The sequence below is a fragment of the Nipponia nippon genome, unplaced genomic scaffold (assembly GCF_047370975.1).
Source record: "Nipponia nippon isolate SJK-2023a ecotype South Korea unplaced genomic scaffold, ASM4737097v1 scaffold_9, whole genome shotgun sequence".
NCBI classification, from domain to species: domain Eukaryota; kingdom Metazoa; phylum Chordata; class Aves; order Pelecaniformes; family Threskiornithidae; genus Nipponia; species Nipponia nippon.
Window position 1 is genome coordinate 8,858,918 of NW_028262413.1, and position 23,069 is coordinate 8,881,986.

The 23,069-nt window shown below is 44.7% G+C and overlaps 2 protein-coding genes across 14 annotated transcripts in view; one reads left to right on the top strand and one right to left on the bottom strand.

Moving 5' to 3' along the window:
- The window catches only part of SLC25A26 (solute carrier family 25 member 26), a 133,706-nt gene extending 111,280 nt beyond the window's left edge, over nucleotides 1-22,426 (top strand). For 2 of the 11 annotated variants that reach the window (XR_015701183.1, XR_015701184.1), the window contains 2 exons: nucleotides 3,599-3,747; nucleotides 20,465-20,567. Coding sequence is in view for 6 of the 11 variants with exons in the window: in XM_087742892.1 (XP_087599018.1) it covers nucleotides 20,465-20,567; nucleotides 21,621-21,839 (322 nt within the window). In the remaining 5 variants the exon portion in view is untranslated. Of the gene's footprint in view, nucleotides 1-3,598; nucleotides 4,071-6,074; nucleotides 6,355-7,099; nucleotides 7,271-18,083; nucleotides 19,052-20,464; nucleotides 20,568-21,620 lie in introns of those variants that run through there. The other 9 variants (XR_015701180.1, XR_015701181.1, XR_015701182.1 and 6 more) reach the window with 9 other exon arrangements.
- Nucleotides 1-23,069, bottom strand: part of LRIG1 (leucine rich repeats and immunoglobulin like domains 1) — a 95,565-nt gene that overhangs the window by 19,232 nt on the left and 53,264 nt on the right. For all 3 annotated transcript variants that reach the window (XM_087742888.1, XM_087742889.1, XM_087742890.1), the window contains exons 4-9: nucleotides 14,689-14,826; nucleotides 13,529-13,672; nucleotides 11,115-11,258; nucleotides 10,133-10,276; nucleotides 4,961-5,104; nucleotides 922-1,002 (exon numbers count right to left, since the gene is read on the bottom strand). In XM_087742888.1, coding sequence (XP_087599014.1) covers nucleotides 922-1,002; nucleotides 4,961-5,104; nucleotides 10,133-10,276; nucleotides 11,115-11,258; nucleotides 13,529-13,672; nucleotides 14,689-14,826 — 795 coding nt within the window. The remainder of the gene's footprint in view (nucleotides 1-921; nucleotides 1,003-4,960; nucleotides 5,105-10,132; nucleotides 10,277-11,114; nucleotides 11,259-13,528; nucleotides 13,673-14,688; nucleotides 14,827-23,069) is intronic.

The window sequence follows — 23,069 nt, forward strand, 5'->3', positions numbered from 1 at the left end:
AGCATTATGTCCCCACAAATCCTACCATGGCTCTTCCCACTCCCCCAGGAGTCTTCTAATGAGATCGTGACAATATACCGCCTGCCAGGATTCATTCTAGCCATCTGCTATCCATCGAGGTACTTTTACTGCACCTCTGGCTGTGCCATCGCAGCATCAGAGACAGCGTGATGGGGGGGTGCTGAGAACTTAAACAAAGGCAAGAGGTAATGATTAGAAAGACTCTTGATTTGTCACAAGCCATCAGAGACTTCTCTGACAGGGCTGATTTATATAGCCGATTTCAAATGGAATACGAACAAGCACAGAGCAATGCGAAAATACTTGTGAAGGCTAAGCAAGCTATAAACATTTGCAAGGCGCATGCTTGCCTTAGGTTTCTTTTTATCTCTTTAAGAGCCTATGCCCCATGGTGCCTTTTATTGTCGCTGCACATGGAAGCAAGCCCAAAAGATCACTCTCAGACAGAGTATCCCACAGAAACGACTCCTGTTTCAATCCTCTGTTGTAACAGGAAACAGGGTGATTTTTCTCTTTTGTTTATTGTTATTTGCTGCACCAATCAGTGCTTTGCTGAAGATTGCAAGGGGTCTTTTTTGTTGCTGTTTGCTTTCGGAAGCAAAGAACAGTTATGCTGAATCTTACAGATGAAAACAAGTTTCTCTCTCCTGTGTCTCTGAACTACAGTATGCGGCACTGTCTGTTCATTGCTTTAAAAGGACTATAATCACTTCATATCTGCTTAGAAACACAAGTGCTTGATAAACACATTTGCAGTGAGCCTGCAAAACTACTACATCTCAGATTTTCTGTTGATTTTTATCTCGTTCCAAAGGGAGGAAGGCTATGTCAGAGAGACCCACGCCCGCACAGGCACACAACACAACTGCTTTGCAGAACTTCAAACCCAGGGATACTCACAGCTTGCTTAGGTTTTCCAGGCCCGTAAAGGCTCCGTTGGTATCTTCTATTGTGCCTGAGATGTCGTTGTGGTCCAGTTCCCTAGGGAGAGGACAAGAGAGAGCTCATAACCAGCATCTTAGTTCGAGGCTCATCGTTAAAAACAAACAGAAGAAAGTTCGAGAATGCCACAGCAGAGAGCTTCCCACTTTCTCCTGACAGTTATCAGAAAAAGCTGAGTCCTGCAGCAAAGCAGCAGTAATCACTTTTCCTGCACTGACCCATGCTGAGATGGTGCATTCCAAAGAGAGCCCTGGCTTTTTCCTAGCTGAAACCCTCTGTGTCTGTGACAGCAGCAGTAGCAGATAGCTACTTTTTAACAGGTTGGTTTCAGTCCTTTTCTAATTCTGTGCATCCTAACAAAAGGAGGAAAAAAAAAAAAAAGTTCCAAAACTAAACTGCAAGGAACAGCTGTTCTTAAATGAATGTCCTTAAATATCATGAATTAAGATAACTTTGGCTATTCCAACGTATACATGTATTTGTCTATAGCTCTATCTTTGGAAGATGATTAGGTGTATTTTCTATGAAGCTGCATTTTTTTCTGGCAATGAACTTGAAAGCTCAACAAAGGAAAGCACTATCATCACTACACAAGTCTAACTCTCTGTATAACCACTTTAAAAAAAAAAAAAAGAAAAAAGAGTAAAAATTCCTTTTTCAGAGTTAGCTTCTTTTGGCTTTCAAATTGACCATCAATTACAAGAGTCAAAGAGATCCAAAGAAAAACAAGCACACAGAACAAACATAGCGATCCACAAAAGCTGTTTAAACAGTCTGTTTAAAAATCCTTCTCTCCTAGCTTTAATTCCAGCTAGCAATGAATACCCAGCAACACAGACAGAAATTTATCATTTCTAATGTTAAGTAAAAAGAAAGAAAAAAATAAATAGGCTTTGTTGGTTTTGTTATATCACTTTGATTTAAAACCTAGCAAAAACCAACAACAAAGCAAACTAAACCATCCCGATAACCCCTCGAACCCTCAGGTACTTCTTTCACACCTTTTGAAGATTATTATCAGAACATTTCCAGTTTAAATATATAAAGACCAAAAAAGAAAAATATTTCCAAAACAAAGCCCCCTGCATTTTGCAACATTCCAGACATGGGCATCCTAGTGTAGCTTCTGGGCCATGCAGCACAATTACACAGTAACCCAAAATAAGAGAACAGAAATTTAAAAAATCCCCCAGTTTCAATATTGGCATGGTTTTCCTCAGTTGAGGTGGGGCTGAGACTTTTGCTCTCAGTACCTAAGCTGGCTGCAGTCTTTGCTTGTTTCTCGGCTTTGGTGTGTGAACTAAAGAGGTGAAGGGAGATGGCCAAAAGCCACAATTCCTGTTTCTCAGCTGGCTTCAGTGTGAGACCTGAATCTCATGTCCCCGGGGAATCCTGGCCTTAGCCAGCATCATTGTGGATGTCAGGGTGATCTGTGGGTAGGTCTATGCCAAAGGAACGGATAAAAACTCAAGATCCCTGCGGGGTGTGGGCAAACATAATGCTGTGGTGGCATAAGAGACAAGTCCAGGAGAGATGCTTTGATGTGTTGACGTTTTCAGCGCTATCTGAGTGGGGCAGGAGCAAATATATCCTCCTGGAGCTAAGTTTATACATTTCCCTTATGGTTGCCAAGACAATGCCTGTTGTTCTCTGGTTTTTAAGGGTAAATCCCTTCTCAGACGCTTCTCCTCTTCAGTTCCACCACAGGCTACCCATCTTTGGACCAGCAAACCCTTTCCCATGGCAGAGACAGACAAGTGGGAACAGCCTGTAGGAGCTCTCTGACACACACTTTTATTAATTGACTGCCACACATTGTGTTTTCTTGAAAAAGGAAAAGCAAATGGTATTGCTTGTTCATCCAGAGGCAACTCAAAGGTTTAGTGTTAGAAAGGAGGAATAAAAACCTTTTTAACAAATGAGTGAAAATAGAGAGAGAGGAAAAAAAGAGTGGGGTATTTTGGCCTAGCTCTCTTTGTATTCAAACTCCTCTCCCAGCCCCTGTTGCCAATTTCCTATTCTTTCTGGCTGGCTGAGCTTGAATGCTCGCAGCCTTGTTAATCATTGTGCTCGGAGGTCTCCGGGCCTGACCTCTATTTGAATAGCTCCACATTTCAGCAGTTTCACACCCACCAAAGGCTCCCCAACAATAGGCCATAATTAAAGCATGCTCGGGTCTTTTTCACCAGGTGCAGGACCCAATAGGCCTTTCTCTTTATTAAATTAGAGCTCGCTCACACACTCCCTCTCCTCCTCCCCCCTCGGCCCTAGACATAAAAGAGGCTCCACATTCACTGCAGAGCAAAGAGAACTACCAGCTCCCCTTCCCCTCCATTTTTCTTTGGAAACCTTTAGTTCCTGCCTTGACAGCTGCCTCAGAGAGGTGCCTTTCTGAATGCCCAGTGGCTGAAAGACTTCGGCTTAAGTTTAAAAAAAGGGAAAAAAAGCCTACAAAACCCAAACTCGCTTTCCAGTCACTTCCTTCACTGTGAACTTCAATAAAGGAAAGAGTAGAATGCAAAAAGTACTGTAAAGAGGGGAGATCTTTCTGTTCCCGTTTCCTTTTAATTACTCAGGCCACAATGGGCTTCTGAAGAGGAATAAAAGTATCAAAGTGTGTTTTTTTCTTTTGGAGGCGGAATTAGATCAGCCTGCTGAACTCAACCGGCCTGGGAGCTTGGACAGTGCTGTGAGACAGGCTGTGAGAACTCTGTGGTGTGCCAGATGAAGGTGCTGAGCCCGCAGCCTCTGGAGAGAGGAGGAGAGCAGCCCGCAGCTCTGCAGGTACAAACAAGGGAGACAGAGGCAACACAGCTACAGGAATGGACAATTAAAAGAACCGGATTCCCATCTTCTGATGTTTGTAAGGCAAGCCTAGAAGTACCTCAATCTAATGTAGCTCTTGGGCTTAACAGTGTATAATGGTGCAATTCTACAGCTGGCATCCCAGAGGAGGTCAGATTGATCTGTCCAATTGTCTCTATTAGCCCTAGAATCTAGAAGCTGCTATCTTCTAGATGGCAAGCTCGTTTCCAGCGTGACATTTCCAAGTGTTATGATGCGTCAGTGACTTTAAAATAAAAGTCTCTGGTAAATGGCCATAGCCACCGCTGGACAGATCATTTTGCAATTCAGTATCAGGGCACAGGAAACTTTTCTCTTGATAGCATGGCAACTTTTTTGTTGTTCAGAGGTTACGATGAAAATCAGAGCAACAGAAAATTTGACGACCCAAGTGAGCCCAATTCTGCATTAAAGAGAAAGATTTCTGGTTACTCTCATGGTATCTGTAGCAGCTTCCCACTCCCATGGGTGGACCCAAGACTGGGTGAAGCTTCATGTGTTGTTACACTTCTGGCATAATCAGATCCCAAGCCCAACCTCTGCATTTCTTTGTTTTGCCTTTGTTTTTTAATTCTCAACACCATCTTAGCCCAGGATTTTGTATTTATTATTAAATTAAAAAAAAAGAAGTAACAGCACGCAAAAATGGTCGATAGCACATTTAAGAGGATATTCAAATTCCCAGTGTTGTCACTGTAAGGAATCACTCCCTACTCCTCCTGAGTGCAGAATGACCCAACAGAAACAGTCCTTTTCTAAGAATTTCAATTAAAGTCAATATGACGGCAAGAGAAATTCTGCTATTAGCTGAAGGACTGAAACCTCAGGGATTTTTGTTCAGCTGGGGTAGATTCAGGATCCTGTCTCATGTTCCTATAGTTTTACTCTGGAGCTCTCTACTCTGAAAGCACCCTACAATGCTGAGCAGTCCAACTGCAATTCTCCCAACTACTCTTAATTAAAAAATACAAGTTTGCTGAAGTTGAATAACGGGGTAAACACAACAGCTGCCGAAAACAACCGAGCAACGTGTAGGGGAGTTTGAAGCTGAGGACACAGGCACCCAAAGCAACTGCAAAGCAGAACAGTTTGACAGAACGCAAACTGTGGAGGGAAGACTGGTGTTAGCTGACAAAAGCTGGGGACAACTTACAGGACACGTAGGTTTTTGAGTCCCTTGAAGGCACCTTCTGCAATGTGATTGATGGAATTGTGGCTCAGTCGTAGTACGTGCAGTCCCCCGAGGTCTGCCAAGCTTCCCTCATCCAGCCTGGTTAGGTTGTTGTAAGAGAGTATTCTGAGGAAAAAAAAACCAACAGTCCTTGTCAATCCAACCAGTATTTTCCAAACTGCTCTGTGCCAACCAGTGCCTGCCTCCCACAACCACCTTAGGAGAGGCGATGTGTACTGGGTGGATACATAAGAGCTTGATTAGGAAATAAGACTGCAGTCTGCAAATATTCCCACAAGATACCCATGGGGCAGCCTGGATGACCATAAGGGAGCAGGAGGCATTTGGTACCCAGTTATGGGGAAGTCTTCCCTATGGGCAACAGAGAGAGGCTCCTCCAGAAGTACATGAGAGCAATAAACTAATATGCATGCTGCCAGTTATGGTGGGGAGAAGCTAGTCTTTCTCCATGGCCTGTACAGCTAGGTTAGGGCCTGGGAGCACCACCCTTCCTCAGTCCCCAGATGGACAGGTAACACTCAGATATCAGTCCTGGTTGCGTTCAATCCTTGCTCCCATTTGGACTCCCTCTGCGGCTTACAGGAAAAAGCAGTCCTCTCCTTCCCCACGCCCTGCGAGGTGAAGAGTGACATCAAACATATGGATTTTGAAGTTCACACGTGCTCTTGGCAGGGTCCAGACCTCTGTATTCAGGAGGTGTCTTATCGTTCTGCACTTGTGCACAGCAAGCCCCAGGCGTCTGGGTGTGGGTGTCTTCACAGCCTACTCCACCCCAGTCGAGAGCCAAAAGCATTTCACCACAAGGCAATTGAATGCTTCCTTTCATGCACAGGAAGGAGGTATCTGTTGTAAACCAGCCGCCTTCCCTCCCGCTCCCCTTTGTCAAGGAGTGTCCAGTCTGCCTGAAATCTTCTCTACTTACAAGTGACTAATACTGGAGGGTTGTTTTTTCCCTAGTTTTTCATCCGTCTCTTCCCCTTGCCTGTATTATCTCTGGTTTTGGAGATTTTTTTTTAAGTGCTACTCCTGTTGCAGTTTGGAAGCTGGTAGGAAGAAAGCTGTTTTTCTCTCCCAGCCACAGTGCAGATGAGGCTTCTGAGATTTGACACCAAGGGCAGGGCACGGGAAGCTACAAGCCACTGCAGACACTTCACACAATATGCAACCACCTTCTATGCAAGCAGTAAAGCCGCCGCGCTGCTGATGTTGAAGGCCAGCTTGGCTCATCAAATGAAGGACCTCCTGGGGCAGCAGCAGGCAGAGTCACTGGTCAGTGAGCTGCAGCCTGAAGCATCCACCCACAGCTCCCCGCTGCGAGTATATTCCTCCTGATCTCTGGATGTCACTGCAGCTGGGTAAGCCCTGCAGGGCTACTGACAAGTGAGTGGCCAGCAGTAGCCTCAGCTTTAAGTTGCCTGCACGCTGACGTGTGGGGTATAAAAAGTGGCGTTCAGCTACCTGCCGCTACTCACATTTTCTCAAGCTTATCTCTTTACAAAGGGCAGTTGCATGGGAGTTTCAAAAATACCTTAGTGACTTGGGAACACAAGTCACTTCAAAAGATGTGAGGGTTTGAGCTGCTAAACTTTTCAAAAAGTGGAGTTACGCAGCTTTGAACAAGCACTGAAATCCTTCACTGTACAGACAACAAGAAAAAAAAAATCTCACTGAGTTCCAAACCTCCAAATTCCTCTTCTAGTACCGCCTGTTAATGAGTCTGCTTAAAAATGTGTCTAAGGCTTGCACGAAAGTCACTGCAAAGCCAAAACCTAAGTCAAAACAGACACATACTCCGAAGTACTGAGAGTGTCATTTACTTGCCAAATGAGCTGTCTATCTTTTAGCTGTGTGAGTGGGCAGAGGGGGCAAGCTTTGGAAAAAATTCAGCAAAGATTAATGAGTTTGAAGAAGGTATGGGACGACATACTTTCATTCCTAAAGAAGCTGTAGTGTTAGTTATGAAGAACTGGCATCCGGTCAAAATTATGTCCTCACCTGCGATTAAAGAATTTGGCTTTAAAAAAAAAAAAAAAAAAAGTCTTCAAAAGTAATCCTAAACCTAGCTGAGAAAAAAAACTAGTTCCTTTTGATTCTACACAGAAGAGTTCCTGCCACAACTGGTGAAGGCATGTTCCCCTCCGTTTGTCCTGACATCACCTCAAGATGGACAGACAGCAGCAGTCTTCAGACCTCTCAACAGCTCTCTCAATAGCTGCAACCAGAGGGAAGGTTTAAGGAGCTAACGCGCCTGGCAGTGGCTTCCTTCAACATGTAAGGACTCTGCTTCCTGCCAATGCGACAGGCCAATTTGCAAAACAGTGTGTTCCCCTCCTCAGCAGTTTGGATTATCTGGGTTGAGAGACATCAGCAGGTCTCTGCTGCTTCTCTCCTACCTTCTCGTCTCTCTACCAGTGAGGAATCACTGGAACAAACAAGTGGAAATATTTGTCTACACAGCCCGTTTGGCCTGGCGAGGAAATGGGAGAGCAGCACCCAGAGCAGCATGCCAAAAGTGACACATAAAGGGGTTAACCAGAAACCTGTTGTGCAGCTGGGGCTCCTGCTGCCAGCCAGTTCTGGACCAGGTACATCTAACACATTTCACTCCCACTGACCAAACTATAGGTAAAAAGTGAAAAGACCCAGCAGCCAAGTCATCCTTTACCTCTGATGAAATCCTGTGCTCCCAACTGTGGATTTTTCCATGATGTTGATGCCCTAGCACCTGACTGGTGAATACAATCGGCCTTTTCTCATGCCCATAACAAGGCAAGAGCTCTTTCCTTGTTAGCTTTTACATCAGACCAGAGCCCTGGGGTCACGTTTTCTCCCAACAACTGAAGGAGAGACAACTCATCCTTCAGATGACCACCTCCTTCCTTAGCACAGACAAGCAGGGGTCTGGCCACCTCTTTTTCTTGGGTCAAGGACTTTGAAATTCATTCCCCGTATAACCAGAGACAGTGTTTTCTGATAACTGAAACCCAGTAGATTTAGCAATAGGGGAGGTGAGCAAGGATCTTTTAATAAGGAACGAAACGCACACATTCAAAGACGTGCACAGAGGCAGTCTAGATGTATCTAGTGCTTCCTTTCCTCACCCTTCAATTTCAGAGCAGACCTCTCCTACAAGTACTCTCTGGCTGTGGGAGTTTCAGTTAGGAGTATCTGATGGCTCCCCGCAGCAGCCTTACCCTAAAGGCAACACCTGCAAGAGCTTGTAATATTTTGCAGAGATATGTGCTAACACCCACATAATCGCCTTTCGAATCTCAGCTAATGTCGTCTCTGGCCTTGCACTCTAGTGCAATCCTGTTTGTCAGGCCAAGCATGCCCCAGTGGCTCCCACCACCTCACACCACCAGGCGTTTTCCAAATCTACCCCATTCTGCACCAGAGTGAGTGAGTCCTGCACTGGGTTTCTGCAGTTACTGCAGAGGACGGCCTCTAAGCCAGGACAGCTCACCGCTAGCACTACTTGTTGGCAAGAGATCCCAATCCATAAGGACTCGGCATGACGTGCAACCTCCCATCTAAACCTTGAGGGTTTGCAAAGACAGCGTCAGGTAGAAAAGACAAACATAGTTCTCCCTAAAAGACTTCTGACGTTAGCTCTGCAAGATGCAGATGGGGCTTACCCATCCTATCTGAACCCAGGCTGAAATAAAGCTTCAACACAGGCACCAGATATTGGGTCCCTGAGAGCAGAAAGCTCCCAGAGCTGTGCTACTAACACAGCGTAGTGATCTGCATTTGGCAATTCCAGGGGTCCAACTGTGAGCGCCCTAGGAAGGCAGACTCCCCTTTCTTGATGCTTCAGATTTAAGCAGAGCACGGGCGGAGCACAGTGCCGATTCTGATCTGTTGCCTTGAAGATTTCTCCATTGACACTGCCTTAATCTAGTAAAATACCACCTGAGGATCTGCATGTGAAGGAACTGTCGCTGCCTACAGCACTGTGCCAAGCAAAGGAGGCCTTTAGGCACAGACAGTTTCACAGCAATTTGAAAAATTAGGTAATTAAGCAATTACATATGTATTTACTAAAACCAAATATAAAATATTTCCTTGTGCCCCAAAAAAATAATCCACATCTGAATGAATAATTTGGGTTCAACAGAAGATCACAGCTGGTCACTGGGCTAACACGTTAATTCTACAGCTTCTAAACTTAAAGAAATGACATGTGTCATGTCCACCTATCTCTGAATCCACGTCCCAGCAGACCAGGGACTCACAGCTGGGTAGGCAGATACCGACCCTTGGTCTGAGTTCAGAGTGAGGCCTCTGAAAGCAGAAAAGTGCTTTACCATACTGCTTTTTGGTGGACAGGAGAATCCCTAACAATGTTTAACAACAGATTTCTGAACACCAAGCAGAATGAATTACAGTTCCGCTAACCACATGTGTCAAGTCCTCCAGAGAAAAAAGTGAATCTTTCCACAGTCCCACCGAGGGGATGACAGCTACTTCTGTAAATGCTGCAAGCACCCATGTGTGTCTCTTCAAAAAGGCATTAAGCAGTGCCACAGACCCAAAAGACACCCTTGTGGGGCTATCCTCAGCAGCAAGGCTTTCTTTCATTTATCAAAGAGACTGCATTCAGAGCTGGAAATCTCAGGAGAGCAAAGTCAATGTATTTACTTTTAAACAACTGAGCCGTACAGGAAGGGTAAAGTGTAAACAGGAGAAACAAGGAGAACTGCCTTTAAAGGGCCAAATCTCTGCTGGTTAAAAACATGATTGTTCTTTGTAAATACAGAGGATAAAGCAAAGCTTCCTTCAGGCTGCACAGTCATTATATGGCAACCCGTGCACATCTTGCAACTAGCTAGCTAAAAAGCATTGGCAAGCCACAGATCACAAACTCTCCAGGTCTTTTGGCACTGTATACTTTTAGTGGGTTCTAGTCTTTGTTTCTGGTGCAAGCCTATTTTTATAAGGTGCTCTGAAGGTCATAACATCATGAATAACAAGGGCATCACTTAGGAGGCTGCAGTTCCTGCATTTCTACAGGGTGATACAGCAGGAGCTGTAAGCCATGGGATGGGGAAAAATCCTCACTCCCCTTTCCTGCCAATGTTACATGAGCATCAAACCCTGCCCAGCCAGCCACAACAGAAACCAACTTACAGCTCATGCAGCTTCTGACAGAAGCTCCAGCCATCGGGATTGATGCGGGATATGGAGTTGTTACTGAGGTGAAGCTGGTGCAGAGATGAAAGGCCATAGAGAGAGCCACTGTTTACTTCTGTCAGGCTGTTATACTCCAGGTGTCTGTGGAGAAAAATCAGAAGGAATTGACAGATAAGCAGCACTGGTCAAATGCTGAAGAATTTCCAACAAGGATTGGGATTTTAGCCATTCCTACACACCTTTCTATGTACCCATGTGGATACGTGCATGAGAAGGACAGAAATTCAAGGACAATGCAAAGGAAATGCCCAGAATGAGCCGTGGCTGCAGAGGTACGCTCTACTGCAAGTAAACCAGGCTTAAAGCATCCCATTCAAGTTTGTATTTGCAGAGTCTCAGTTGTGTGACAGCAGCATCCAGAAACATGCTGCCTTGATCACTTGTGACCTTGCAAACACACTTGAAAGCCAATCATGTTGGAAGTTTCAAGCATTTCTCTGCAATGACTATTCCATTTGTTCTCTCATATGGAAAGAACACATCACTGAGATAGGCCAACTTGGTTTCTAGGTATCCCAAGAGGCAGAATAATGAGGTCTGCAACACAGAGTTTCCATGTATCGCTCAAAACAAATTTGCAGAAGCCAGACGAGCTTTTATTTAAAGACCAATTGAGATGTTACTGAACGGTCAAGTTGTCAAACTTTCAAAGGAATACTGCCACAGCTTGAAAAACAGGACTTTTTTTTATTGAACACCTGGTAAAGCAATGAGCTTTAGTAAACTGTGAGCCAACTAAGCAGAAGCTGCTGTAGCATGGCAGAGCTCTGTGCATGCAGGCCACAGAAAGAAGCACGAGGACTGGCACAGGTGCCCACAGGTCTCTGATGGGAGGCCTTGCTAAAAAATGCAGAGGAGGACATGATGGCAGGTGAACTCTAGGCTGTTTAAGGGAAAAAAGCCCATCTCTCCAACTTACAGAACTTGCATCTTGGCTAGACCCCAGAAAGCCCCATCAGTCAATTTGCTTATGTTGTTGCGCTGGAGTTTCAGGACTTCCAAACTGTCCAGCCCCTGGAACGTCAAGCCTTCAATCAGGCGGATGCGATTCCGGTTCAGCTCCCTAAAATCACCAAGGCCATACAAGTTCATTAAATCCCAGTCCTTTCTCACGAAATCATCTGTGCAGCATACAATGAGGACAGCAATGCCAACAACTCCTCTGTCAACAGTTCCCAGGAGAGAGCAGAAGCGCACCGGAAACTTTCAATCCCAGAGCTAGCCAGGGGAGTCGGCTGGGTGTGATCGCTTAAGTAAACTCACCCTGGGACAGACTTTCACTATAGAGAAATAACAGAGACGGTGCGGCAATTCCTCTTCATCCCTCCTCTCTCTGCATTTCTTTTAAGCCGTTTATCCTTTTCATCAATTTTCACACGTCATCTTCTCTCAAGCAGAGACACCGTTTGAACCAATACAGTGAAACATCAGCATTATTTTCCTCACAACCCATTGTTTTTACAGGACTTGTAATTGCCCAGTAAAAATGTGCTCTGAAACAAGCGGGTGCCATAAGAACTGTGAGCCCTAGAGGAAATTTTATGGCTAAGTTTGAAAGGAAAGCTTTCATCAGTTCCCCTGACAAATTTCACATTTTTTCCTATTATAAGAAACCAATAACGAGTGAAACAAGTTGTTTCCAATAACAAGGCAGTCCTAGTATTTTGTGTATGCAAAGATCTCCAGCTTGGTTCATTAAATATCTTTTTCTTTTTTTTCCCCCGGGTAGGGACTCCTAAATTTTGGGAATACCTTTTTTCTGAATAGCAATATGAACATCACCACAGCACCCTTTACCAACCCATATCAAACAGTCTTATGGATTGCTAGACCCAGACATACCAGGTGAAAACCCAGTTCCATAAAGTCAGTGGGAAACTTCATTGACTCAATGCACTAAAGCTGAAGATAGAGCTTTTAAAATGAATACCTTTCTGCACATAAAAGACTAACCTAAGCGTAGTTCCCTATTCAGTGTTTGTGTCTAAGAAAATGGTGGAGGTTACAACATCGGGACTTGTTTTGGAAAAGATGAGGAAGCCATAGATACTTTAAGCTTACTTTTTAACTGCCTAAAAAAACAATGTGGAACTTGGACTCAAGTTGAGTGTAATTAAAGTCAAGTAAGCAATTAAAAAGTTTGCAGGCCTAAAGACTCTTGCCTTATGCACTTCCTAGGCTATTAGTGAACTATGCTTTGCCAGAAAAAGAACTGTACACAAATTCTACAACACATCAAGTCTGTATAACTTGCAATTCATTCATGTTTATCTATAGGGTTAAACAACCAGCTGTGAGACTGTCTTTAAGAGTACCAATTACTCCAACTTTCAGTGAAAACTGTATTCCTAAGCAGATTGAGTTGACCCTCATTTTTATTACCATTTTGCACATGATGCAGACGAAAACAGTGGATTACAAGCTCTCAGTCAATGGACAGTAACTTCCAGCTGAGAGGCAACAGACTTTTAAAATGCATATGCTATTGCGTCACATTGTTCAATCCCAAATTGGCTATAAATCCTACATGTATGCAAGCACAAACGCACACCCATTCCTTAGACACATCTTGGCTTAAGCATTTGTCTCTCAATCAAGAGGTTGCCATTTAGAGGTGTGAGTTCCAACAGCTTTTGTGGACTTTAAGTTAACAGACAGAGGTTGACCTTTTGCCTATCAAATTTGATGGAAAGACTGCAACAGGCCTCAGGCTGGGCCCATTTCTCCAACAGCAGCAGAAGGGAAAAGCTAAACCATTAGTGCTACTATTTTACACATAAAGCATATTTATAGGGCAGATGCTTATGTGTCCCCATGCAGGTCCTGCCATATGGACCACAGGCGGGACAACAACGATGTGTGTGTTAACTCATCTAGAGTGCTATTTTCTCTGCCCAAGCATCACCGCACAGTTTAACAACCTTCCATCATTACTTTTTTATTGCCACATAAAGATACCTGTGTGGTCTTGAAAAACTAACATGGCAGCTGAGCTCTGTCACTCGCAATAGAAACATCTTCCAGACCTCTCTTGCACCACAGACACCAGCAGCTTTTAAGGGAATGGATTTGTCAAGATGCTGAAGCCTGCTGCAGCATCCCTCCCTTCCCACCTGATCAAAAGAATGGCCTGAAAAGCCAATAGCTACAAGACAAAAAGGACCCTCTCCCAACATGTTTTACTAGGTGCTGGCAGAGGACTACTGCATAGTGTATTCTAAGTTTTATAGATTGCAGGTGAGGAAGGGTCATTATTTGGTGTGCTTATGCTCAGGGACATTTTGTCTCCATAAAGTGTGGCTGAGCTTAATTAAAGTGCACATTTCTACTCACAGTTGTGTTAGCCTGGGTAGCCTGAACGCCTTGACAGGAAGCTGAGTGATCCTGTTTTTACTCAGACGAAGTGTTAGCAGGGACCGTGACAGACTATCAAAAGCACCAGGCTCCAGGGTGCTGATTCTGTTGCTCCCCAGGTAGCTGCAATAAATCACAGCAGAAAAATGAACAATTCTGCCAGAAATCTCCTTGTATCAGCATTTAGTTGGTCTCCAGACAGGCTGGTGAAATTACAGAGGTGGCTTCAAATCAGTTGGATTTCTGGCTGCACAAAGAGCACAGTGCCTTTCCCAGAGCCATGTGACAAACGCGGAGAAGTGCTGTGCACTTCCCAAGAGCTCCTTGATACCCTCCTATTTCAGCAAGGCAATTGAGAGTGGGAGCCAGAAACTGGAAGATATTCCAGTGCAGGATGACTCTATTCATTCCCCATTGTCCCAGGGCTCTTTCTTACCTGGACCCTAGTCTTAGCCACAGAGGCTGTTTTTACAGGATAACAAGCAAACATCAGTCACAACACCACTCTCTTACATCCTCTTACAACCAGGGGTAGAAACTTTGGTGCAAACTTTAATGCAAGCAGATTACCTGTCTGCACCTCTTCAAAGGTACCTAAACCACAGATTATTTTATGTTTCCCTGAATAGGCAAACAACTCTATTGGGAAGGTGTTACTCTGCTTAACCCCCGGTTTTCTTCAAATAACCAGTGAGAGATTTCTGTTCTTAACATTCAGTAGCCATTTTAATGATGAAATAGCCATTTCCCCTCCCCTCTTCCAGATGCACATGGGCTGATCTGGGAAACAGCATATACACTTCCCACTGGGGTAGAGACACAGACAGTTCTGGCTTCTAGGTTTCCAGCTGTAGAGACACCCATACCTGAAGGATGGGTGTTGCAACATTCCCATGCAACACAATTAATAATAATCTGCATTCTTTACAGATATATCAGAAATGAAAAAGACAGACCTCAAAAAATAACCCGACAGTAGGGACAACATGCTCCCTTCTAACTCTTCTTTGCACTTAAAATCTGACAAATAACCCCATACTTTGTACGTTCATTCCCTCTCCATTTTTTAAAGAAGGTTTGAGGCCCTTTTCTCTGCTGTGGTAACTCAACAAAAGCTGTTCCCAACAAGAAAAACTTACAGCTCCTTTATGTGAAGTCCCTGCGGAAAGCAGCCGTTTCGGATTTCCGTGATGTCATTGAAACTCAGGTCCAACGTTTCCAGGGTAACGTAGGGCTTCAGTTGACTTGCTTCAATGCTGCGGATCCTGTTGTGATGCCTGAAACAGTCAGGAGGAGAAACAGAGACGATTTAGTTCTCTTAAAAAAACAGAAAGAATATCTGAGGCCACAGCAGGCCCACAGGCTGGCCCCCGAGTTCACACACTCAGACTTACGGTGCTTCTTCAACAGCTGTCCAAGGAGAAACCCACACCAGAGAGATCTTCCCTAATCGCCATGCTGTTCCTATGGCTAGAGAGACTAGCTCACAGGTATTTGCAAGCTTCCAGACACTTTTTCTGGTATGGTATGAGACTTTTCCCTTCTACAGAACTACTGACTCCATTCATCAGTTTTTCTTCCAGTAATTTGGGCTCTGTCTCTTATAAGCATGCACTTCCAGAACGGATTTGTTACATGCAAGGACTGCAGGGATGGATTTTAATCCTGCAGGCAACGAGTCCTGATCAATGGTTTAAGCGATTTGCCAATGTTTTACATAGAGGATGGGATTTTCAGAGCAGGAAACAGATAAGTAAATAGAATCTCAGCAAAAGTTACAAAACATCGTTTCCTTAATTCCTAAGGATTCTTCTGAAAACTCCCAGCTTTGGACTATGTTACAATGACTTGTAATGCACAGAAATACTGTAAGAGGGCTTGCAAACGTTCTCGCAGACATTTCTTCATCTTCTGCTACCTTTGTCCCACTGTGCAATTGGGACAACTCCGCAGTGCCAGTGCTCTGCCCAAGCACCGACTGCAGGATCAGAGCCTATGACGATCACCTGCATCCGCTGCCTTACCAGTACCAGCCTGAAGGATTCAATTTAGTGTTTTTCTTTAGAGAAGGTGCTACAAGCTGCCCTCAGGGTTTTTGCAGCCATCAAACAGTTAAATACCTCTAGACCTCATCTGTACTCAACAAGGTCTACCTAAAAATCCCCCGAGTCCTTTCCTCTGACTCCTTTCTGGCCTGAATCAGTAGACAGAACAGTAACCAATTAAAAAAATACATTGCGCATTAGTCACAAGAAGTAGAGCACATGCCTGATGTGAATTTAGACCAGTCACTGATATTACTGGCAAGGCTGCGAGTGAGGCGCTCCAAACAGAGACGCTCACCAGACACTTGAGAACTTGCTGAATAATAAGAGATAGCAGAGAGGGTTCAGACAAGTACTGCGCCTTAATCCGGCGGGCTACCCACTGAGTAACCAAAGAGGAGACAGCAGCCAGCGAAAGCACTTTTGAATGCAAACCAGGACGTCCCAGCTCTAGTGACAAAGCATCAGCTCTTTGAAACAAAAAACTGACAGCTGAGCTGACCGCAGCCGTCCAGGCACTGAAGCTGATGGGTGTCTAGAAGCCCGTCTTCTCCAGCCTCACCCCCACTTCAGGCTCTCCCAGGGGTTCAGACAAGCCCCTTTCAAAGAAGATCTTTCCCCCCACAAAGAAAATACCAACAGCACATGGCAAGGGATCTGCTCCCCGCGCTGTGATCTGTTCCTTTACCTTCCGCGTTATTAAAACCAGATTGTTTCACCGCCGCATTTGCTGGTATCTGTAAGAGGAAGAGGGTAAAAACTGCATCCCCAGAACCATCTGCTTTCTGGAGACTCGCCCTTTGCACAGCCAGCACATAACGCTCGCTTACACTAGGGAAACATTTGCCGAAATGCTGCTTTGACTAAAGAGTTTAAATGCTACTTAATTAATTTAGTGCAGGCTCACAAATCATTACGGGTAAATTTTACACCACTATAGCAATGCGCTGCTAATGCGATGCAAAAAGGCATCAGGAAAACCAAAAGAAAGTAATTCATTTATGTCCCCAAACTGGTTATTCCATGGGTTACACGCACACAGGTCTCTACAAACACAAACTGTATAAAGGGCAATGATATGGCTACTATCCAAATGACCAATATTCATTTACAGCTAGGAATAGAGACTGAATTTTCACGTCCATGGCACATAGTAGAACGGAGCTCCACTGAATTTATACTATAGCGAGACCAAAATACTGGAAAATTCACTACACCCAGATTTTTGTGACCTCCATAAATTGAACACATGGGTGAAGGGGATTTCTTTTCCCCAAGGACCAGCTTCTTTTGCAAGGAACTGGATTAGTAGAATCAGCAAGTTCAAAAATTTCCATCTTTTTTTCTCAAAAGAAGAGAGTCCATTAAATGTGTGCATGACCCTGATTCAGGAAAGTACCTCAACAGCAGACATAAGCGAAAGCAAACCCCAAGCATGTTTTCTGGAGCTCTGCTGAAGCAGGGGCTGTGAGTTCAACTCTGATCTCATCTAGGCTGTGATGGCTGAGACGAATCTGGCCGTAAATTCACAGGAAATGAAGGCTTGTACAAATGAACGCGGAGAATTTATAAATTACCTGACAATCCCTGCGCAGGGCAGCTAAGTCTGCAAGGGAGTGAGAGTACAGAGTGAGTTTTGACGTGAAACGCTCTTCAGAAGCCAATGTTAGTTTTCTGGAGTATTAATATTTCTGTGCTTTAGTTGCTCAACATATATACAACCTGCCCTCCCGCCAGCTCTCCCAGCCCGTCCCAGAAGACAGACTTTAAGAAGGGAAGAAAAAGGACAGGAAGGAACTATTTTGTTTGAGCCATGTTCGTAGTTTCCAGGTGACTTCTGTCTGTTTGCCTCTTGCTTTTCATGTGCTACAGCTGGCAGATTAGATAGATGCATTATTTCACACAGGGAAAAAACAGGCTCCTTTCTCTCCCTCTCTCTGTCTCCTTCAAACATGGGCTGACTCCAAATGTAGCGCTCGGCTCCAAACACCATCCCCAGCCAGTCCCAGCTGGGGAATGTCAGGCAGTTTGCTACAAAGCACTGCACCCTCTCAAAGCACTGCACTTCAAACAAAACCAACCCGGCTGACTTTTCCTATACACAGCATGTGATATGAATGCAACATAGTCCAAACCTTTTACTAGCTTGATTACATTTTATTTTTCATTCTTTTGGTAAGAGCTGAAATGTGGTTTAACCCTTCCTATTATTACTTGGATCCTTTCAGCCTTTGTTCCCAATCACATCGCAAGGGCGTTTTACAGAAAAAAAAGACCAGTGACGTTATGACTTTGCCTCTCCCCTTTAGCAGTGACTGGAAAAGGGCTGGATTTTTCCCAACTAGCTCCTTAGTTTACACTTTGTTGGCTTCGAAGGTGACAGATCAGATTTTAGTACCAATTGCCGAAACCAGGCTTTAAATCACAAATTATCAGTGATTCCACAACCAACTTGCCTCCAGTTGTCTTTTCCTCTCCCTGCTCCTTAGGTATCACAGCCTGGAAACAGCTTTCCCTGCCTCCCATCAGCCAGTGTTACCTCAAGAGTATACAATGACAGGGCTTCAATGTGAGATTGAGCAATGAGAGCCTGCAGCAGGAGCCAAGTCTCTTAGTTTCTATTCCCAGCTCTGGCACTGACTCATCTGCTTTGGGCAAGTTTCTTAACCCCTCTCTACCTCTGGTTTACCAATGCGTATGGGAACGTACTACCAGACTAGGATGATGCAGGACTGCCTTCACCAAGGACTATGAATTTGGAGTGAAAACAGCTCAAGTGAAAAAGAAATCATAGGAACTAAGGAGCCCATCCAAGTCCATCTGGGTTTGCTCACGAACATGGGAGGATCTGGCTAAAACAGTTGAACTTCCCAGCTTATACCCAACCTCATTCCCGGAGACACGCCATTTACAGCTAATGCAGATCTTGAACTGTAACACCTTAGTGCCAAAATAAGGTAACTCAAAGTCAGCAATGGATTACTTTCACACCAAGAGCTGTATGCATACGGCACTTGTTCAGGATCTGCTTCGCCCTCAGGTCAGCACCAGCTACAGCTGCAAACGGAGAGAGAGCTGAGGGAAGCGACCCTCCAGCCACCGCCGCTCAACCCGCCTGCACCCCCGGCCAACACCCCGAGGTACCACGTCCCCTCAGCCCTTGCACTTTGCACTGCTCTTGAATAGACCCCTCAGGATGACAGGAGATTTGGATTAACCTCAGCCAGCTCTTTGCTGAACCAAGCCCATGGGGACCACACCAGGAAGCGAACGCACGCTCCGCGTTCCTCCGGGGTGCTGCAAGACAGAAAAACAAGCAAAATGTTCCAGCGAAGCCAAAGCGTGTTTGGGTTTGCTCTAAGTCAGGAGGGAGCTGAACAGGGTGGCAGGAAAACAACAGGTGGTGCAAAGTCAAAAGCTTGCAGCATTTCCAGGAATCTCGGCTTGTATTTTAGAGGTAAAGTTACACTTTAATCCTGGTGGGCTTCCTCGTTCGAAGCGTCTTTGTGAATATTTATTTGATAAACAGGCTGTGAAACATTTTCCACTAGACCTAACAGGATTCCTCTTTGCAGCAAACCTGTCCTTTGGAGAACAATAATCAGTTTAATTGAGACCATGGCTTCAAACTACTTGTGTGAAATCGATGGAGAGAGCAGCGCAAACACACTCCTTTGTTTTTTGAGCCACGTTCACTTCCCCTCAGCAGCGGCCCATTAGAAAGCTGACAGCGGAAAACCAAGGCAAGCAGACCCTCAGACGGGAGCGTACAAGCGGCTTTGGCTGGACTGATTTAAATACAATCAGCACAAAACCTCCTGGTTTAGACAAAGCTTGAATTAAGGCTGCCTTGGCTGCTGGGAGTCTGCAGCGCAAATGTTTGGTGTGAAGTGAGGCTAAAGGCAGGGAGAAGTCACATGCCTGGCCTTCATGTCGGGTCAGCTTACAGAGCTGGCTGGGCTCACCAAAAAAAAAAAAAAAAAAGGCAAGCCATAATACAGCAAACCTATTAAACCAACACCTGTTATAGGCATCAAAAATAAAATCAAGCTTCAAAAGAGAGGCTCTGTACCTCGGGTAGGGTTCTATTAACATGCGAGCACATTTTTAAAATTAGCATATGAGGGAGATCACAAGACTAGAAACACAGAAATTAAAAAGTTCAGGGTTTGGTTAATATTTCCATACTGGGAAAGCATTGAAGAAACCAAACACTAGAGCCAGAAAAGAGTTATGGGGTTTGCTACTGAAGGACAGGCAAAGCTTGGTATCAGAGACTGCCAGGCAAAGAGGGCGAGATCAAAGGCACCGTAACAGGAGACGGATCGCATGCACTGTGACTAACCGATGCCTGGAACTACCTGCCCTCCTTCTCCTCCACCTTCTCAATGCAGAGAAGATGGAGACTTAGTACTGATCCTTCTAGAAACACTAGAGAAGATTCAAGACGTAGGTTCCTACACTCTCACATTAGACGATCAGCCATCTGATTTTAGCCCATCGCTCACTACACACAAAAAAATAAATTAAAAAAAAACCAAACCAAAACAAAAAACCAACATAGTTTCAGAGTGGAATGCAATGCTCGAGCAATCTTCCTGACAAGGATGAAGGGGAACTATAATGTGGAAGATGTGCTTGTGTTTACAACAGCAGCAACATAAATGTTTCTGTTCTGGTCACATTATTACAGTCAACAACTGAAGATCTGTCCCAAGGGCTTAGTATTAACGTATAGAGAGAAGGAAAGAGGAGACTATCATTGTGACCTGGACATCAGCTTTTGATTTGAAGTTTGCACAGTTTATCAGTGCACAACTTCTTGCATGATTTTAACATGTTATTTTTAAAAATTTTTTTGCTTCCACAGACTTTTATTCCAGAAAGATTCCTCCGCTGTACTGGAACTTGTGAAAGATCTGCTTTGGAGTACTGAAGCTATCTCTGCAGCAGCAGATGAAGCGAACATGCAGGTGACGTACTGGAAATCTGTGTCACACCATCCCTATGCATGAGACCTTCCCTGAAAGACTGAACTGCCCAAAGTGCGTAAGCCCTTGTGCTTCCCGACTGACACTTTGCACTATCGTGTCAGCCTCGCCAGAATAATCCACGAGGCTCCAGATTTTGTACCGTTACAAGAACGTACATTTTTAGCCAACACAACATGCGCTGCATCTGCTTATGGGAACAGCCCCGCTGTCCTTTCAGAGTAAGGCCGCATGGGTTATTGTCCGGGCAGGAAACAAGGATGCATGGAAGCAGCCCCCACTTTTCTCAGATGCTCTGAGTCACTCCTTCCCTGAGGAATCCTGGCGGATTCCCAGGCTGCCGCAGATACAGCTCTGTTTGTTCAGGTGCTGGCTGCACGCACAAGAGCAGAGCAGTGGCAGGCCAAGCAGCCACCGCATTTTAGGGTCAGCCACAAAAAAAAAAAAACAACCCCAAAACCAAAAAACAACCAAAAAAACAAAACCAAAACAACAAACCACCCACCAAAAACCCATCCGCACAACACCACACCAATAAATCCAACAAAAAATCCCCACCAAACAAAAAACCCCCAGCAAAAACCACCCTTGTGTAATTTTTACAGGTATCCTACCTTTGCCTTAAAGGTTTACATGCTCTGCCCGAGTCTGTATGTGAATGTCTTCCCTCTCCCCAGCACTCTTTCAGAAGAAAGCCTTTCTAAGATGCAGCAAACAAGATCTGTGACCGTTTTACGCTGTTTTCATTTAAAACCGTCATACGTAAGTGCAAAGCAAGAACAGACAGAGCTAGTCCAACTATACCAAACTATGGCAAAAAGTATAAAGATATTTCCCCATCTGCTGTACATCAGCTTCAAAACTGATACATCTCAGGGGGCTTTCATTCATCAGGTTATGTTCTTGCCTTGTATTGGTGGGTTAGGATGGACAAGCATGAAGCAAACTACCCATAGCTATATGCAGCCTGGGACAGACAGGGGGTTCAAGAAAAAGTTATTTTATTTTTTCCTTTTTTTTTTTTATTTTGTTAAGGGTAGAAAAAGAAATGCAGCCTTTCATGGTGAAGTGACTGCATTTCTGTTCCAGGTCATGGACATTCAGAATCAGAAAGCAGTCTGGGAGATGGGATTTGCTCATTCATCCCTTTGGACCTGGGAGCAACAGCCACCTGCAAGTCAAGTCCGTGACACTGCAAAGGGCTGGGTTATGAACTCGTCGTTCCCACAAGCAAACTATTACTCACGCAAATAGTTCCACTGCAGTCAACAGGACTATTCATGTGAGACCAGCGTGACTCAAGGGCTATGTTTTTACTGTCTATTAAGGGCTACTCTGTGCCCACCCACAGGACCAAAAACTCATCTGCCTCTCACATTGATGGACTGCAACTATTGACCCTGGCGCAGCCCAGATGTGGCCTCAGAGCATCCTTGGGCCCTGGGTATCTGAACACGGGTAGATGTTATCCTCCAGTTTCTTCATGAGGCAGCCACGTGGATAAGAGTTAGGCAGGGATCAAACACACTCTTTAGAAGCTGGCTTTCAGAGCAGCTGCACATAACCAAGGGCCTGGATTTGATGAACATTTGTTAAAGGCTTTTGTTGGGTTCAGTATGACCTGCATGGAAGAAAGTCTTTCTTCTAACATAACCAAAAATGCCACATCCAGCGAGATATGTGCTCTCTTAGGATATTCTGCACTAGCAATGTTTATGTAAACTTTCTGACTTGTTAGATGACTTTATGCTGTGTGTTAGATCCATGGAGATAAGTGATGTAGCTTTTAAAAGCTCTCTCCCTCACTTTGATCTGCATTTACTCTCAATAAACTTTTTTGACTTGCCACCATACGATTTTGGATATTTTTTGCAACACACAACTTCCTAAGCCTTCGGCATTCGATCTCATTAGCAAAGTAAAATGTGCGGAACAGGCAGGATTAGAAGTTAGTCATCTTTAAAAGAGAGGCTGTCTTATCTCTTCAGCAGATTGCACAACTTGTTATGACATCAAAGCAAATTAAAATTTCTGAAGACAAGACAGTCTCTGTTATGGGCACAGTCCCCCCATCAGGAACAGGGTGCTTCCAAGACGACCAGAGTTTCTGCTCTCTTCGGTTTACGGTGGATGTTTCATGAAGATTGTACTCCACAGAGGCTTTCTAAATGATGTATTCACAAAGAACACAGGTCCACTAAAAAGGCTGTGCAAAGCATCTTTCATTGTCTGTCACAGCCTCTCTGTAAGGAGCTTTCCTGAGCTTTTACGAACTCAACACCAGAACACAACCTTGCCTCCTTGTGTGCAGCTCTACCACAAAACGTCTCAGCAATTATCTTCAGAGTCACTGTGTGCATCCCTCAAAGGGACAGTGCACCTGCTAGGGTTGGGGCCAGGGATCTTGAGCAGGGGCTGCCCAGCTTGTAATGCAGTTTGGCCAGTTCTCTGGCACAAGGGAGGCAGAGCACCTCTAAGTCACCA